Raw genomic sequence first — 16,691 nt, 5'->3', positions numbered from 1 at the left:
ACAAAGGGCACTTGTTCTGCCTGGTGAGGTAAAACTTTGGGTTTCTGTAGCTACTGCAGCAGAAGTGGAGTTGAAACACACAAAAGCACCCTGACTGATACACACTTTGAATTTGGAACAGCAACTGGCAAAGCAACATGCCTGTCATGGAAATTGCGTCCGCAGCTCTGCATCCACACACCCCAGTGCCTGCAAGGCTCAGAGGATGGCTGTGCCTAAACTTACCCAGCACAGGGCTCAGGATTCTGACTTTGCATCTATCAGACAGGCCATGTGAATAAAACAACTGCTCCCAAACTCAGTCCCAGAAGTGCCAGAACTATTCAATCCTGTCAATGTGTGTCCACACATGAGACACTCCAAGACATGAAATCCCCATGGGCAGGAGAGAAGGGCCGCAACACAATCATGCACATGGCATCTGAAAAAAACCTTTTGCAGAAGGCTGCCAAAACACAGCAAAGGCAGCACTCAACTCAGTTGCCTGGCTCTGTCACAGGCCAGTGAAACACAAGAGAACTTGCAACATCAGGAATATTTGGGAGTTGCAGCGGAACATTTTGCCTATGAAATGCAGTGTTCTAAAGATGAGCTACAAATGAGTTCAGTATTTCATGCAAAGCCAAGGGATCTGAAGCATACATGTTGTCTTCTGAAATATCAAAGGCCAAAACTTCTTTCAATTATGAGGGAAAAAAATGGAATAATTCTAGGAACACCAGCATGACAGTGTTATCTAGTCCAAAATCTTTTACTGGAAATATGCACTAGCTCCACATGGATTAAAAAAATAAAAAATAAAAAAAAAGAAAATAAAAGAAAAGAGAGAGTCACAAGAGAGTCAGAGAAAAATGGCATTTTGAATCACTTTTCAAAAACATGTTTAATAAAACCTCCATGAACTGTGGTCAAAGCTACAAGAAAAATAACTGGTAATAATCGTTGCTGGGAAATTAAAAGTAGAAAAGGACCTTTGTTCAAGTAGAATAAATGAAACCACTGGTATTCATCATGTTTCCAGAGAGATTGTTTTCAAACTCCTGACTTGTTCCCATATTTCACTCTTTGTTCTTGGTGGTGGATGTCCTGGGGCAAAGCTGAAGCACACGATTACACTGCTGCCCTGCACAGTGATGCAGATTTGTCTCTGACCATGGGCACAGGATCCCCCCTCACAGGTACAGCCCAGTCCTGCGTGCTCTGCCAAGGCACAGCTGAGCTCACACCCAGCACAGCCAGGCAGGACAGCCCAGGCAGGACAGCCCAGGCAGGACAGCCCAGGCAGGGCTGACCCAGCCCTGTTTGGGGTTAGGGTTTGATGGGGGTGCCCCCAGGGTGGGCAGCTGGACCGGAGCTGTGCACAGCCTGTCCTCAGGGTGGCTGTGACCCAGCCCAAATGAGAGCTCACCCTCTGAGCCCATCTCACCCACTGAGCCCACCTCACCCTCTGAGCCCACCTCACCCTCTGAGCCCACCTCACTGAGGCCCAGCCCTCTCAAGCTGCATGGGCAAAGCACCAGCCTCACATCCCTGCACCCATTTCCAGTTCTGCCACAGGGCACTCTCCTCGAGTTTCTCTCACCGACGTGAGCAGCCCGTGGGGTGCCCACAGCCCGACATCCACCACGACGCCCCGCTCCCCTTGGGATGCCAAAGGCAAATCCAAGAGCCCTCCTGCCTTTGGTGGGTTCTCCCTGAGCTACATACACCCTCTTGGCCTTGGTTCTCCTGCTTCCCACATGCACCCTGATGGTCTGGCTCTCACATGCTACAAGAGAAGGAGCTGGGGAGATCTGTAGACACAGATTTTCCAAAAGGTGACTTTTTGTCACCTAGCAAACGAGTTCATGACTACCCCAGAGCTGAGAATAAAAGAATATTCTTGTTATTTTTAAATGACCACTCAGGAAGAGCATAGCTTCTCCATGACAGAAGGAAAAGTTGCCAGTCTCAGGTAGATGGAAAGAACATGGAAACCCAATATTATTATAAATACCATGCACATAATATTATTATACTTTCCATACTTAAGATATTCATTAAGGATCAACTCATTGCTTTTTTTGAGGTGCTTGTTCGCTTCCCTATTTAACATTTGGCTTTCTTCAGCTATCATAAAGAATATAGACCACTTGTAAGTTTGGAAGGCTTTCTTGTGTATTGTAGTTTGTAACTGTATCCTATTCTAAGGGACAGACATGGTTGCAGAAAATCCCAAACTGCATTCTCAGCCTTGCTATGTTGCTCCTGAGCCAAACATGCAACTTGCTCATGTTCAATGTAACAAATTTCCAGCTACATAGACTGATCTGAACACAGAGATGAAACTACTACTTACAGCAGGTATGATCTTCCCAGCCTAATGTAGAGGATTATAACCCAGAGCAGTCCCAAAGCGTGGACAAAACACATCATCTCTCACAGTCTGTTAGGCAGCACCAGTAGGAGCTGGTGGGGTGTTGCCTAGAGAGAGCAAAACTCTCCATGCAGGGAACATGCAGGACACGGGGAGGAGAGCACATGCCCTCCCCACAGCAGCTGCTCAGTGTGAGGAGGGAAGCTCACCCTCTGAGGTGTCCTAACAGCCCACTTTTCACTGCCTTTCTGTGCTCTGCTTGCCAACATGGGTGGGAGCTGTTAGACACACTGCAAAGGTTCCTTTGGAAACACCTGGAGACCACTAACTCACTACACACAGGCCACGGGCAGCGTTGGATGGCAACAGCCTTTCATCACTACTGACCTGGCTGCACTTGAAACAGCAGCTCCAGAAGTAAAAGCTTCTGATCCAAATACCAACCCCCCTCAACTGGAACAGTTAATGTTAAGAAACACTTGTACAATTTTATATTTTTTTAAATTTTTTTTTTAAAGAGCCTCATGCCGTAAGATTTTCCTCCCACTCATGGCAAGCAGCCTACCTGCTTCTTATAATTTCCTGGATCTGTGCACAACCACAGGAAAACTTCTGCTAATCCTACCAGTCTCATGTTCTTTGGTGACTTTTATTCTAACTGCCAAACTAAGCAGTTTTCTCTTGGCACTCTCCCCTGCTCCTTCCTCCCCACACCCCCACGTCCTTCCCTGCTCCTTCCAACCCACAGTAACCAGCTTATCAGCTGCCAGCCTCAGCAGGGACTTGCTGCTTGTCACATCCTGGTGCCTACTGCCAGTGGCTCACCCTGTGGCCAAAGACATTTTTCAGAGTTGTTCCATGTCATATTGAGCACTAGGAAAGGATACAGCAGAAACCCTTTGGGAGCTGAAAAAATACAGCCAGCAAGCAAGTGATCAACAGTCTGAGTGATCACACAGCATATACTCAGGCATGGCAAATCTATGGTAAGTGCACAGGATTAGCAACAAGTCATTAAAATGCAGAGTTCCCATATAACATCCCAGAAGGCTGACCACAGGAGCACTTTTAAGGTAGAATTATTAACAGTCTATTTGCAATGTCAGGGATAAATAGGTATTCTGTTTAAGAACCTGAGAGAGAAGGGACCATCATTTTCTGCAAAGCACTAAGCCTGCATCAATAGTACCATACAGGTAATAACAGTGGTGCCAACATAAAGAAAATTTGCCTGTGCAAGAGGCAATCTATACCTTTTCTATAATACACTGGAATGTCATGTATACAAAATACAAAAAATTATTTAAGCTTTAGAAAATGAGTAACTATTATAACTGAAAGCATTAACGAGGGAGAGGAACGCAATTTGAAATAACTTCCTTTTATTACCCATTCACAGTTCAGCTTAGAAAAATACATTAATTTATTACAGTTAAGAGATTAACGAAGTATGGTAAAAAGTGTCTCCCAGACAAGTAGAAGGTTAGCTAGAACTAGCTAAAATTCTTGTTCAAGTTTTCCTCTGCTGACAAGTTTATAAACAATTTGGGCCCAAGTACGACACCTTACCACCCTTCCTCTGAGCTGACAACCCAACAAATATTCTTCCAATTACTAATTTTAGAGAAAACTCAAGGAACCAAAGCCTTCACTGAATCTTTCCTGAATGGAGAGAGGAAGGAAAGGGAGTAACCTGACACGGGAGCAGCCCCACTGCGGGGTGCACTGGGGAGGGATGCTCCCCACGCCTCCCCTGCAGCCCCAGCAAGGGGAAGCATCTGCTGGGAGCCAAGGTGCTCCTGTCCCTGGGTCCAGGCAGCCTGTCAGAGCTGGGCATAAGGTCAGCCCCCTAAAACCACCAGTTCATTCTTTGTTATTGGTTCTTGTTAAAGTCAAAAATAACAACACAGCTCCTCATGCTGGAGCACTGCTAGCCACACCTCAGCTCCCATCTGACCACAGATTCCCTGGATGTGAGGGAGGAAGACACGAAGGACAGACTGCATGAACTAGTAAAAAGCTGAAAAAGATATAACAATGTTAAGAATATAATGAATTACTTTTCTGCTTTGCTGAATACAGAATGCTTTAATTGCAGATTTAAGAATTCCATAACAGCTCGTGAATATGTGAAAAGTGCAACAAGTAGCTCTTTTACAGATCTGCTAGGGTTTTTTTCAGTAACAGCATGTGCTTTGAACTCTGCTGGAGAGCTTTCTAATATTAATGGGCAAGAAGATGACCTGAATAATTTGTCCTTTCTGGTACCAGAACAGGGAACATCTTACATCTAGGGATTTAGATACATCTGTCTTGGGAAACATATAAAAAATTTGGTTTGTTGATTCAGGCCAAGCTCTGTCACTACTTTCAGCAGGGCTTTGGATATCATGTTCAGATAAGGCACCAGGAAGGCTTGGATCTTCTCCAGTCTTCTGTTGAGAGAATAATAATCAAGACATCACCCTCAGCTGACAAATGAAACAGATTGCTGTCAGTGTAAGAGACAACCCCTCTGACAGCTACAGGACTAGATTGATCTCAAGAGATGCAAGATTTCTGATTAATAGAAATTAATAGTACTTAGGTCATACTTTTCAAGAGATCAGTGACATGAGAAATCACATTATTGCATAAATAGTTGGGACAATAGGTTAGGTATCAAGGTGAAGTCCAAGACTTCACTGTGAACTCCAAAAGGCAGCTGTGTCCCACGGGGATCCAAAGAGCTTGTACTGGGACAAGAAAGAAATCACCCCTTTATACAATCAGACTGCATGGGAGGACTGCATCAGGAGTTCCTTCCTAAGCTTAACTTTCCGAAAAGTTTTTAAATGTTCAGATGATAAGATGGGGAAACCCCAGTTCATTTCAGAAAGACGTGGAGTGGTCAAGATAAGAAGGCTCTCCTGGTCTAAAAGTTTTAGCTGCAAAAATTTCTAAAGGGTCCAGGGAAAGGAGGTGATAAAAGCTCTGGAAAACCAGAGCAGGGCTCTCGAACAATTCGTTAGAAGCTTACTTATTCCTAGAAGAGCTGAGGGAGAACTGGGATGTCATTGTTGAGCACACAAATGACAGATGTCTTTCTGACACCTGCTTGTCTCCGTGGCAGAAGAGTGACTGGCTGTTTGATCCTGCACTCAGTTCCTGCCTGCCATTTCAGCTTCTCCACTGACACAAAATGGAAAATATCTCCTAATGTCTGTGCCAGCTTTTGTGACTTCTTCCAGAGCCACCCCCAATCATTCAGTTCTGGTAACCCATTATTCTAGCTGGGGACAAGGAAGAGAAAATGGGAGCTCTTTTACCCTACGTGTGAAGGGTGGGTGAAGCACATTCTTCCTGAGCAGAACCTGGGGGACAAGGGAGTTGGAGCAGGAGACACAGCCACAGCAGATTGCACAAGTACTCCAGGTCTGGCAAGTGGAAGGCTCTGAAATGCACTGAGAAATTGCCTGGAATGCAAGATGCAAACAAATCCACTACAGAACCCATATCCACATGCCCAATTGTTGTGTTATTAATGAAAGAGGAAGAAGGAAAACAGAGTAAGAGTAATATGAGACTGAGGTTTCCATTGGTATCTCTTATCTAAGGAATCAGTCTCTCAACTGACCACATAAGAGAAAATCCAAAAATTTCAATTTAGCGACTTGCCCAGCAGCAAAATCAAAGGCAGGTGGTGGATATAATAGACAATGCTGGTCAAACCGTTTCTCTCTGCACAGCACTCAATAAACAGAGTTGCCTCTATTGAGTTCTAACCTCTTGTCATGCAGCAACATTGAGTCAACAATCCGCTCTCATGGCTTAATGCTTTTGATGTTTACTTTGTTCTTTGTATAGTTCAAAAGAAAGCACTAATGCACCAGTCCTCTTACCAAATACAATCTTAATCCCAGAATCCCGAGCCTTTTGCTGTTGGCCAGTTAAGTCTGTTAAGACGAAAGGATTTGATCAAGCTTTACATAACAACACTGAAGTTAAATCCAGCAAAGAGAGTTCTTTTTATCTGTACTGCTCAGACAGCTAAGAGGGGAAAAAAAAGAGAGGGAAGGAAAAAAAAAGGTAATGAACTTGGCTATGTAAAACAAAATAAGGAATTCAATTATTTCTCTTATTGCCACTTTGTCACTCTAGTGAGAGTCTTCTAAAGAACTCAGATTTAGTCTCCAATAACGTTCCTGAGAGAGAAGGCTCTAACATTGCCCTAAACCAGAACTGTGGCACTTGCTGTGCTTTTTTTTGCAAATCTGAGATATGTTTCTTTTTCATCTCTACCATGTATTTATGAAGAAAATACAGTTCACTGATGCATGGTATTTGGGGGAGCGTGATATTTGTCATTCATGTCCTCTCCAAGCTTAGTCTAACCAACCATTTTCTGGGTTACAAATCCCTGTCTCTGAGGCTGTTGGTGATTTTGATGTTATTTTGTGACACAGGAGCACATAACCATGCAGCTCATGTGTTACACCAGTACATGTGTAAAGATCAAGAGGCAGCAAAATAGAGGCAGAACTATTTTAGACGGAAAGATCAAACTATGCTCTAGAATATTAATTACATTTTCCCACAGAAATATTTCTATGCAGAGAAGAGGTAGGACAGTTGCCATCTTGTACCTAAGAATTCAAGCTGTGCTCTATCAAAGATCTCAAATCATGTTTCAGCTTCACTTTATCTAATATTACATTTTTTTTGTGCTAGTACTAGCACAATCTTTAAAGTATGATGCAAGTAAAAAGTTACACAGAAAGGATGCTTTAGCACAATGATTGTTGTATTGTCTGATAATTGTAAGATTTTCAATATCTGAATTAAATAGGAAGTGGTTAACACTGTCCCCAGCATGGAAAGCACAGCCTGGAGATCTGAGAGCAGAAGGGATGAGGGGGACGCTTTGACAACCTGCAAGCATTTGCCTGAGCATGGGGTGGGGACAGTCCCCTTCCTCCCAGCTGGAAAGATGCCACAGAGCAGCTCTTCCCTGGTGACAGCACACAAAGCATGGACACTGCTGGTACCTAAACCTGGTCTCCACTAATCAGCTCTTTATAACAAACGAGACTCATCAGAAGCAATAATGTGAAGCTGCTCAAAGACTGAAATTGCAGTTACCTAAAAGGCTTCACACTCTAACAAAAAGAATCTTGCTGCTGACTAGTTTGAAAATATTATATATTGAACATTATGTTTATTGTTCAAGATAATGCTATACAAGAAAGAACGAGATAATTAGAGGCAAGGGAAGATAGAACGAGACAAAGAAAATGAAATTATTCACCTTGCTGACATTTAATATCCTGTTTGAAGTAATTTCTCCTAAAATTAAAATCCTACCCTATTTCCTCCTAAAGGGAGATTGGATAATACAAAATACAAAACCACTCAGCAAACACTGACTCCATTATGGTAAGTATAGTTTGCCTTTGTGATTAACAGCAGCCTACAAGCACCAGCCAAAATTGAGTTCCTATGTTATAGCACATACAAGACATGCAGTCCTTGTAAACTACAGAGATGAGAGAAACTTGGAATCCAAGAACCATGCTCTATTAACACATTGCACAGGTGAGGAACTGGAAGGCACACATTCTTAACAGACATTCTTTCATGTTCTGTTTATACAAAAGTTTCTAAAATAAGGAACAAAAGACTGGATTATAAAAGTATAGAAAATTTCCAGATTAAGCTTCACATGGTTCACTGTTGTAAATAAACTGGGCACGTTGTTTCCACTAGTGTATAATATAAATCCAGCACAATAAAAAACAGCCCATGCAACTGCCTGTTACACTAGAGAGTTTCTGAAGTCTCATTTCCTTGAAAGGAATGAGCAACAAATTTATCTCCTCCATTCACGAGCCCCCACTTGTCTCTGAAGGTGAAGGTGCCTTGGGTGTGTTCTCTGGCAGAATACAGCATCCATACTCACCAGCACCAAAGATCCTTCCCACCACCACAGTGATCCATCTCAACTGCCTGATCAGAGCAGATGAGATGGAAAGAGAAACTGTCTGAGGCAATAATGATTCCATCCATATTCAAGAAAAATGTGTTGAGTAAGAGTCTCCAGTCATTAGAAATTAACGTGGGAGTTTCTAAGGCTGGTTTGTGTCACCCAGAAAGGAGTGCAGTGTCCCACTCAACCCACTGCCAACAGTTTCACTCATTTGCCACCTCTGCCAGGGACAGTGACATCCACCACTCCTACCAATGTCATAAGTAGCTGGAGAAAATGATGAGACCCTGAATTAAAGCACTTGGTCCCTGTGATTCAGCTGGGTGACTTTTTCTAATACAAGTAGTACTAGATACAGAAATAATACCCTATTTCCATCTTAACAGTTTTTTTCAGGTAAATGACACATCAGTAGATCAAGAACTGCACCCTAAATATATGAATTCTTACACTTATTTATTCACTAACTTACTCCAATACTCCTTTATATTAGTCAAAAAAATGTTCTTTAAATACCTTCTAGATGAAAGTGTTCATCACCAAAAGTGTCTCTGTAGCCTTCCCCAGATAAATCCTGTTTAAAACAAAACAAAAAAAATTAACTACAAATATACTACATATAAATTGTTAAGGTGTTAACAATATGTATTTATTATTGCCAGAATTAATTTAAATCATGAATGAGAACACAGAAACTGTTTTCCAGGAAAGAAGTCAATCACCTTGCTAGTGGTAATCAATGTATTTGGTGCTATTTTACAATGCTCTGGACATACTTCTGGACAAAAATTTAGTGAATACGAATTGATTATATAGGGGAAATAAAAAGAAAGATAATATTTAAATAATTTCATAAAGTATTATTTAACATTTCAATGTTCCTTCAATCAAGCAAGATTTAAAAACTCCAAATGGAAATGATAAAGGAGAAATAAGCCCTTCACTAACCAGAGAGGAATGTTATCACTTGGTTCCACCAACAAACAGAAAACTTCCGTATGCCAGAGGTCACCCAAGAAAAGCAGATACCAGATTCTGACAAGCTGCCTGAGCCTTCAGCTCTGAAATTAATGAAATTCTGTCAGCCCCAGTATGTCTAGAACAATACAGAAGCAGATGCCATAGATATGCAGATGAATTTATCTCACTCCCAAAAAACATTTCTCCAGTGGTGCTGAAGTAGTTATAAAGGGCACCAGTGGGATTTGGAGCTAATCCCAGTTACAAAGACCCTGAAGAGCATTCTCACTCTCTTATTAACAAACCCTCCCAGCTCCACCACCCCAGCCCAGCTAAACCACAAGCAATGGCAGCTCTCCTCCTGCCCTGGCTGCTCTCAGCCATTCCAGAGCTTTGGCAGCACCACAGTGTCACCCACCCTACACTGCAGCCCCTGGATTGTCCCCAAACCCACTCTGCCTCTGATAAAGTTATGGTGACAAAGAAGGATATGGCCTAAAACACTGGCGTGCTGCACTCACAGCCATTCCTGCCTCTGCCAGAACACACCAGCAGCACAGCCAGAATTCTCAGCATCAACCTGTGGGCTAGAAGCTGACCTTGGAGAGCTTTTAGTACAAGATAAGGATAAGGGAGTAACCCGTGAAAATTAATGTCTGGTTGTATTCATTAGCTTTACTGTTAAGGAATTCGATCGTGATAAAGGCAGTTCACCTCTTTTTCTTGAAAAAGCTGGCAGAGGTTCTTTACCTTCCACATGCCCAAATGTTATTCTTTGAGATTAGTTATAACAGAGTAACTAAGCCACAAAAGTATATCTTAGGAATTCTTCAGTATCAATTTCTGCAACAGCATGTTAAAAATTAGATTTCACTAACAATACTGGATACCTAGCCCAGAAACCCTGAAAATACTGAAATACTGCCTCTTCACAATCACATCCCCTGAAGTAAAGCTGACTTGCAGGACAAATGTCTCTGAGAAATGCTGGCAAACCAGCCTGGGATGCTGGGATACAGCACAGCACAATGCTGCTAAGGTAGAAAAATCACAAAAAACCACTTTTGTTCCAGTAAGAAAACTCTCTTTTTCTGGACATGTGCTAATATCAATCATAATATCAATCATTACCTTAAAAATTATGAAAGGAACAGACAGAGAATGAAAAGAAGACACAAAATATTGGCATGACGCATTATATTGCTGCAAGATGATGATCTTTCCGGGACCATCTAAAAGTTAGTATACTTTTGTTTGATCAAATTCCCCAATGCCACAATTTTCCATGAAGTTGTGAGAGCATAGCCCTGCCTACCCCCATAGATAATGATACATAGAAGTCACTCTGCTCTCCCACAATGTTAAATATTGAAAAACTGTTTTGTGTGGGGTTTTCTGGTGTTGGAATTCCCACTCTCCTTGGAAAAAAAATATTTTCTGTTAACCTGATCAGCAAATATGTAATGGGTAGGTACTTGTGGTGCATCTCTGAGAATACTATCTAGATGGTAGCTTTCCCCTCCTAAAATTTTAGCTAAGCAAGCATTGCATCTGGGTATCAAATATTGCCTGTTAAAATTATGTCACTAATCTCATGCTCTACAAAACTCACAAATCATTAATTGTTGTGATTTTTCATATGTCAAAAGACATCACTTAAAAACAAGCATGCATTTGTTGATGAAAAATGCACTATCAAGTAACTCAAAGGAAAAGAGTGGAAGACAGGGAGTGTAAAACAGCAGAGTGAAGCATTAATATGCATTACACTAGTTTCCTTATTTCCTCACTTTTAATCATAACATGGGTCTTAAGCAAATATGTTTTATATTCCAGTCTAGTTTCACTCCTTCTCTAGCTCCTAGTTATTTAAGCTAAAGTAGTAACTTAATGCAAGCAAATTTCCAGTAAGTGTTTCTGCCTTAAACCAAATAATTATAAATTAACACATTCTAAAAAGTGGTTTTCGTGCTGTTGAACCACAATATAACTGTTAGAACATAAATTGACAATCCATCCTGAAACTGATGAGAGTACCATCTGAACATTTAGTGACACATTTAAGCAGACTTCCTCAGCTCCCATTCAAAGGTATTCCTCTGTGGAAGATTCTGACATGTATTATCTTAGACAGACACCTATCTGAGAAGGGTGTGGGCAACTCTTAAGATTTTACAGGAAAAAAATGCAGGAAAAAAATATATACTGTCTCATTCATCTTATCATCATTAACTTTTCTGTCAAAAAAACCTGTGAGAGAGTTACCTGGATATTTTTAGCACTACTGAGATAGATGTTGTAGCTCGGATAAAACACCAGAATGCAACTGCCTGAGAAAACATTTCTGGGCAGTGCATGTGAACTCACACAACAGAAAAGTATAAGAGCTGAGCAAGCATTAGAGAAAACAATTCTGACTGCAGCTCATCCTGCAAAATCTTCTCCCAGTAACCCACAGAAATTGCCTTAGAGTGGATAAAACAGTGCATCCACCCCAGCAACCCAAACTCATAAAGTGGGCTAGAGTGAAAGAAAGGGCCAATGGGTAAAACAGAACATGCAGCTCAAGAAATTCTAGTGGGAGGCAGCACTACAGCCAGGTAGGAATATTTGACACTGGGGAAAAGTGTGTTCAAGCACAAAGAGCACACGGGCTGGAGGGGATGGCAAAGCCAGGAGCAGCTCTGCATTCAGCCAGGCTCTGCCACAGGGCCCTCAGCACAGCCAGGGCAGGAGCAGTGCCCCAGAGCAACACACTGGGGTCACAGGCACTGGTACCTCACTGTCCTGACACCAGGCTGTAAATCACAGCACTGCCTTTCCAAACTGCAACACTGAGTCATGAAACAACCAGAACCAGATGTACCCCGTGAAATACTATATAAATGAGGTCAGCTAGCACTTGAAGGAATAAAGAAAAGAAACATTTACACAGAAGGATTATTCCAGCATGCCACTGCTATGGGTTGCTGAACAGGAACCCATCCAGAGGAAGTGTCTCTGCCTCACCAGGAGTTTCCCAGATAAATAAGTTGGCTGCTGTTAGCTACCAACACAACTCTCAGGGAATGACTAAGACTCAGGCTCAAACATGAGCTCCAAAACCCAGAACAGCTGACTGCCTGGCCTGGGTGGAAAGGACCTTGTGCCCCAAACATCCCGCTCTGATAGGTGCCGCTGTTCTCAGCTCAGATTTAAGAGGGTGGGGGTGGAGACAAGAGTTAATTAGTGCAACTCCCTGGAAAATTTGCTGAGTATATACATACATGAGGAGAAAAACAACCTTTAAAAGCTCCCACACCCCAGGGCTTCTATTCAGTCGGGTACAAGTCCAGCAATCGTCACTCACTTCCCACCTTTGCTGTGCAATCAGACATCAATGAATTCTAACTCGGTGGAAATTTGAATTTTTTAACTTCAACTTCAGCCCTAACTGCCCTGTGCAGTCCTGCTCCTGATACAAGCCTCTGGAGACAAAGGCCAGGCTCCCACTCTGGGGCTTCTGGCTATTGACTTCCTTCTCACCAGCCATCTGAAAATGCTGCAATCCAAATACTCACCCTTCATTCTGCCTGCATCACCTTTGCAGGCTCCCTTTCTGCTTCTGCCTTGAGGTTAAGCTCCTCGAGTTCCCCTGCCAGGCTCTGGGCAGGTGTATTTGTGGTCTCATCCCCTTGTCCTGCCTCCCAGTCCCTGCATCCACCAGTTGCTCCAACCTTGCTCCCCACTATTTCCCCCTCCCTGTCCTGGCTCTGCCTTTCCATGTCACCCCCACAACACCCAGCACATTTATGGCACACAAGAGCCAAAGCTCCTGATTGCAGCCAGAGTGTGCATTTCAGCATCCTGTGCCCGACCTAACACACTGCTCAATGCAGTTTTGCTCCAGTGTCAAGTACAGACAGATACATCCATACATTTATTAGATATCTCAAAGGATAACCTTTGATTTAAGTGGGTTATCATGATAACAAGCACATTTTTAAAGTCTGGGCCCCCCGACTCCTTGTATTACATCTCAAGTCAATATTGAGTTAATTAACATTTTTCTAAAAGGTGTTGCTCTTCTCAAGTAGAAACAAGTTGCTTTACCTCTCTCCTTCTTCAAACACCTCATTAAAATGCTTTGATTTAGCCTTAAGATACTGAATTTTCCACATTTTTGGCAGGAAATATGCACATATTTCCTGTTTAATTAAGTTTTTGTTGAAGAATCATATATACTTTATGACAGAATGACAAATCATCAACCAAAAACCTTTCCTCCCTATTTTTGATCATCTGACTAAAACACGAGTTTTTCTCTTCTCATATTGATGCAATAAAGTTTTGGAATGAGCGAAGTTGAAGAAATGCGTTTCACAACAGGACTACAAGGGACAAGATGTGTGGTAATTCTAATGTCTTGTGTAGATTTTAAATGGTTTTAAGGTCACAAGAAGGCTGTGTCACCTATGCACAAACTTCAATTCTTGATGCAGAGAGCACAATTCCCAAGAAACAGAGGCTCAAGAGAATGTAGATGCCCTTTGGCCTTTCAACCAAACCAGTGAGGGCCTGTCAGGTGCCAAGTGGCCATTCTGAATGTTTCAGTCTCACTTGCAGGAAGCAAGTTTCCAAAATAAGTCTGATTTTCATACAGCAAGTGCTTAGCAGACTGTGAAAATGTGAAAACCTCACCTCTTGAAGATGCTTCAGGAAACCCATCCAAATCCCAAAGCAGTCATTTTCCTTTTACTTTATTTTTAGTCTCGTCCAGACTTGAAGAGAAAGAGGAAAAAGGCTTTCTAAAAACAGTTGGTGGAAGGAACCTTGTTCCCCTTTGGGCATCTGAAATTTCCCATGGACTGGAAACACAGCCATGTGTGACTATCATCACCTCAAGCCTAGGCTTCAGCACTAGGAATCCTACTGACACCTCAAACAATGGTGTCGTGGTTTTTAGGCTGATGTAAGTGGAAGCAGATAGCCAATTATCCTGAGGAGGTCATCATTTTTTAAATATATGTTTATAGCCAGACTTAAAACTTGAAAACCAAATAAATAAGGAAATAAATATATAAACTGCTCATAGTCAGACATATGTGGGGAGGATATTGTGCCAGGCCAGCAGCTTCCATGCACAGGTTCCCATGCAGTCAAACATGCAGCATAACAGGTATTTAAGCACACAATTTCGTAAGTGCAATCACTGCTTACAGAGAAGGATGTGCTTTGGGCATGCATCTGGAAGTCTCAGCATTTGGAAATGAAGAGTTCATTGTAATATTGTCTTTCAAAAATGTTTGAAGATCCCCCTGACAAGGTTTTTCAAATAAACAATACACTCCTGTATTACAGTATTTTATTTAGGACAAGAGCTTCCTTTCCTTCTCTGTTCATAAGTAATCTATAAACCCAGGGTCTTACACAGATAAAAGCATATATGCCAAGCCTCACCATAATGAAAATTGAAACAAGACTGAATACAAGTAAGAATTAAACATGCCATACAGAGAAACACTATAGAGCGATACACATTTATGCCTTGTTTTAAGCCTAATATTATTCTTCTACAGCATATTTCCCTTTTTCTTCTGTGATCATGAGGTCTTATGTTTTTGAAGTTTGCCATTCTGGATAATTTAATAATAAAGAGAATTCAGTAGGATGTAACATTCTGTAGAGAATACATAAATTGTCTCATACTTGAAGAAGTCAAGGTCTAATTTTTAGACCTGTATTGAAATACACACTGCAACTGCAATATTATAGACTGTTCAGCAGAAGAAACAAGCTCAACATTTATAATGTTTTCTTTCTCTGAAATAAGAACCTGTGCTCTGTCATTACAGAAGGGTTTTTCTTCCTCCACCATGCATTGAAGCTTCTCTCAGATAAAATTTCATCATATAATCACAGCAGGTAGAGTTCCTAAGAAAACAGACTTTTCCTCTAAGATCCATGATAGATGATCTTGGATGGGTTTAGCTGCTGTGGCTTAGGATTTCACTGCCTTTATCTGCCTTGTTGGCCTCTGTGCTCAAACTTATGGTCTTCCTAACAGAGAGAGCAGGGCACAACGGGTCTCATACCACAGATACCAAAATTTGTCCCTTGGCACCTTAGCATAAAAATCACACTAATCTACCAGCTCCAAAAACAAAATGGTGAAACACAAACGCCTTCAGTTTGGCTGCCTCTGTTGTCTGGGAGCAGTAACTCCCAGCCATAACAACATGGCAACACTTTGAAATCACACATCTGTATCCACCAGTTTGACAGAACTGGCACTCCCGCAGTCTCATCTCACAGAAGTTACCTGTAGAGCAATTCCAGCTGCTCGTAAAATACTGTGATGATAAAGACAGGATGGGGAAAAAACCCTCCACTATTAAACTTCAGTCACAAAGGATCATGGACTATTAGAGGCTTGTGAGGCAGAAAACATCCCCAATGCCTTTATATCCTGTTACAGGCCCTCAGATGGGTACCAGGAGCAGCTGTTGTATGATACACTTCTAAGGCTAGCCCATTCATAGGAATATGAACATGAGCCTGCTGAAGAAGTGAACATGGACAGCAGATGGACACTTGCACAAATTCCTTCATAATGCACACCTGAATAAGAAAGGAGACATGGTACTTTTTGTTCCAGGTTACTATCTACATGCAGCTGAACCTCTTTTGCCCAAAACAAACATGTGGACCAGGCTTTCCAACAGGATGAAACACAAATCCTTTCTCCATATTTCTAACCTATTTCTTTTCACCAGCCTGTGGAAATCAGGTAGTGACAACAATGAAACATTCTTTACAAGTATCTTTGTCACCTCTACTGTAGTGGGCAAATGAGCATCCTCTTTCAGTGGTCAGCCACTGCAACCTGCACCCAACAGAGGCTACCTGCCTGCTCATTTAACTCATTTAACTGTATATAAATATATAGAGGAAAAAAAAGGACCAGAAATAATAGATTAAAATACTAAGAACTTTTATCCAATGTATGTTAAGACCTGTAGATACTCAGAAGATAATTTAGGGTACACTTTTATTTAGATTCTTCCAGTTTCAAGAAGAACATTTTTATGATGTTTTAATCCTGGATTTCATGGATATTTATAAACCCTTTCTAGGTGTTTGCAAAGTGACATCTTCCATTAACGCTATTATTGGAATTCTGTAACTATTAAGGCTTCTAATTTTTAAGGTGATAGGATAAAACAGTTTTTCAAGGACTTCTGCCAGATAAGAGATCATATAATTGAAAGCAACTGTTAGAACAGATGTACGGAATCAGCAGTTACGTTCCTACTGAAGGGTCCAGCCATCTTCAACTAAAAAAGCTCATCAGTCTTTTGAGATTAAATAGAGCTGAAACAAGAAATGACTGCTTTTTGCTATATTTAAATTCACTTTGAAGCTACTTCA

The 16,691-nt window shown here is 41.6% G+C and overlaps 1 protein-coding gene across 1 annotated transcript in view; it reads right to left on the bottom strand.

The window, feature by feature from the left end:
• Positions 1 to 16,691, bottom strand: part of NKD1 (NKD inhibitor of WNT signaling pathway 1) — a 111,327-nt gene that overhangs the window by 33,623 nt on the left and 61,013 nt on the right. Inside the window, exon 4 of the mRNA XM_063410509.1 lies at positions 8,838 to 8,895. Within this exon, the coding sequence (XP_063266579.1) occupies positions 8,838 to 8,895 (58 nt within the window). The remainder of the gene's footprint in view (positions 1 to 8,837; positions 8,896 to 16,691) is intronic.

Source organism: Prinia subflava, chromosome 13 (genome assembly GCF_021018805.1).
Source record: "Prinia subflava isolate CZ2003 ecotype Zambia chromosome 13, Cam_Psub_1.2, whole genome shotgun sequence".
NCBI classification, from domain to species: Eukaryota; Metazoa; Chordata; class Aves; order Passeriformes; family Cisticolidae; genus Prinia; species Prinia subflava.
The sequence above is the reverse complement of the archived record's forward strand: the minus strand, read 5'-3'. Positions and strand labels throughout refer to the sequence as shown.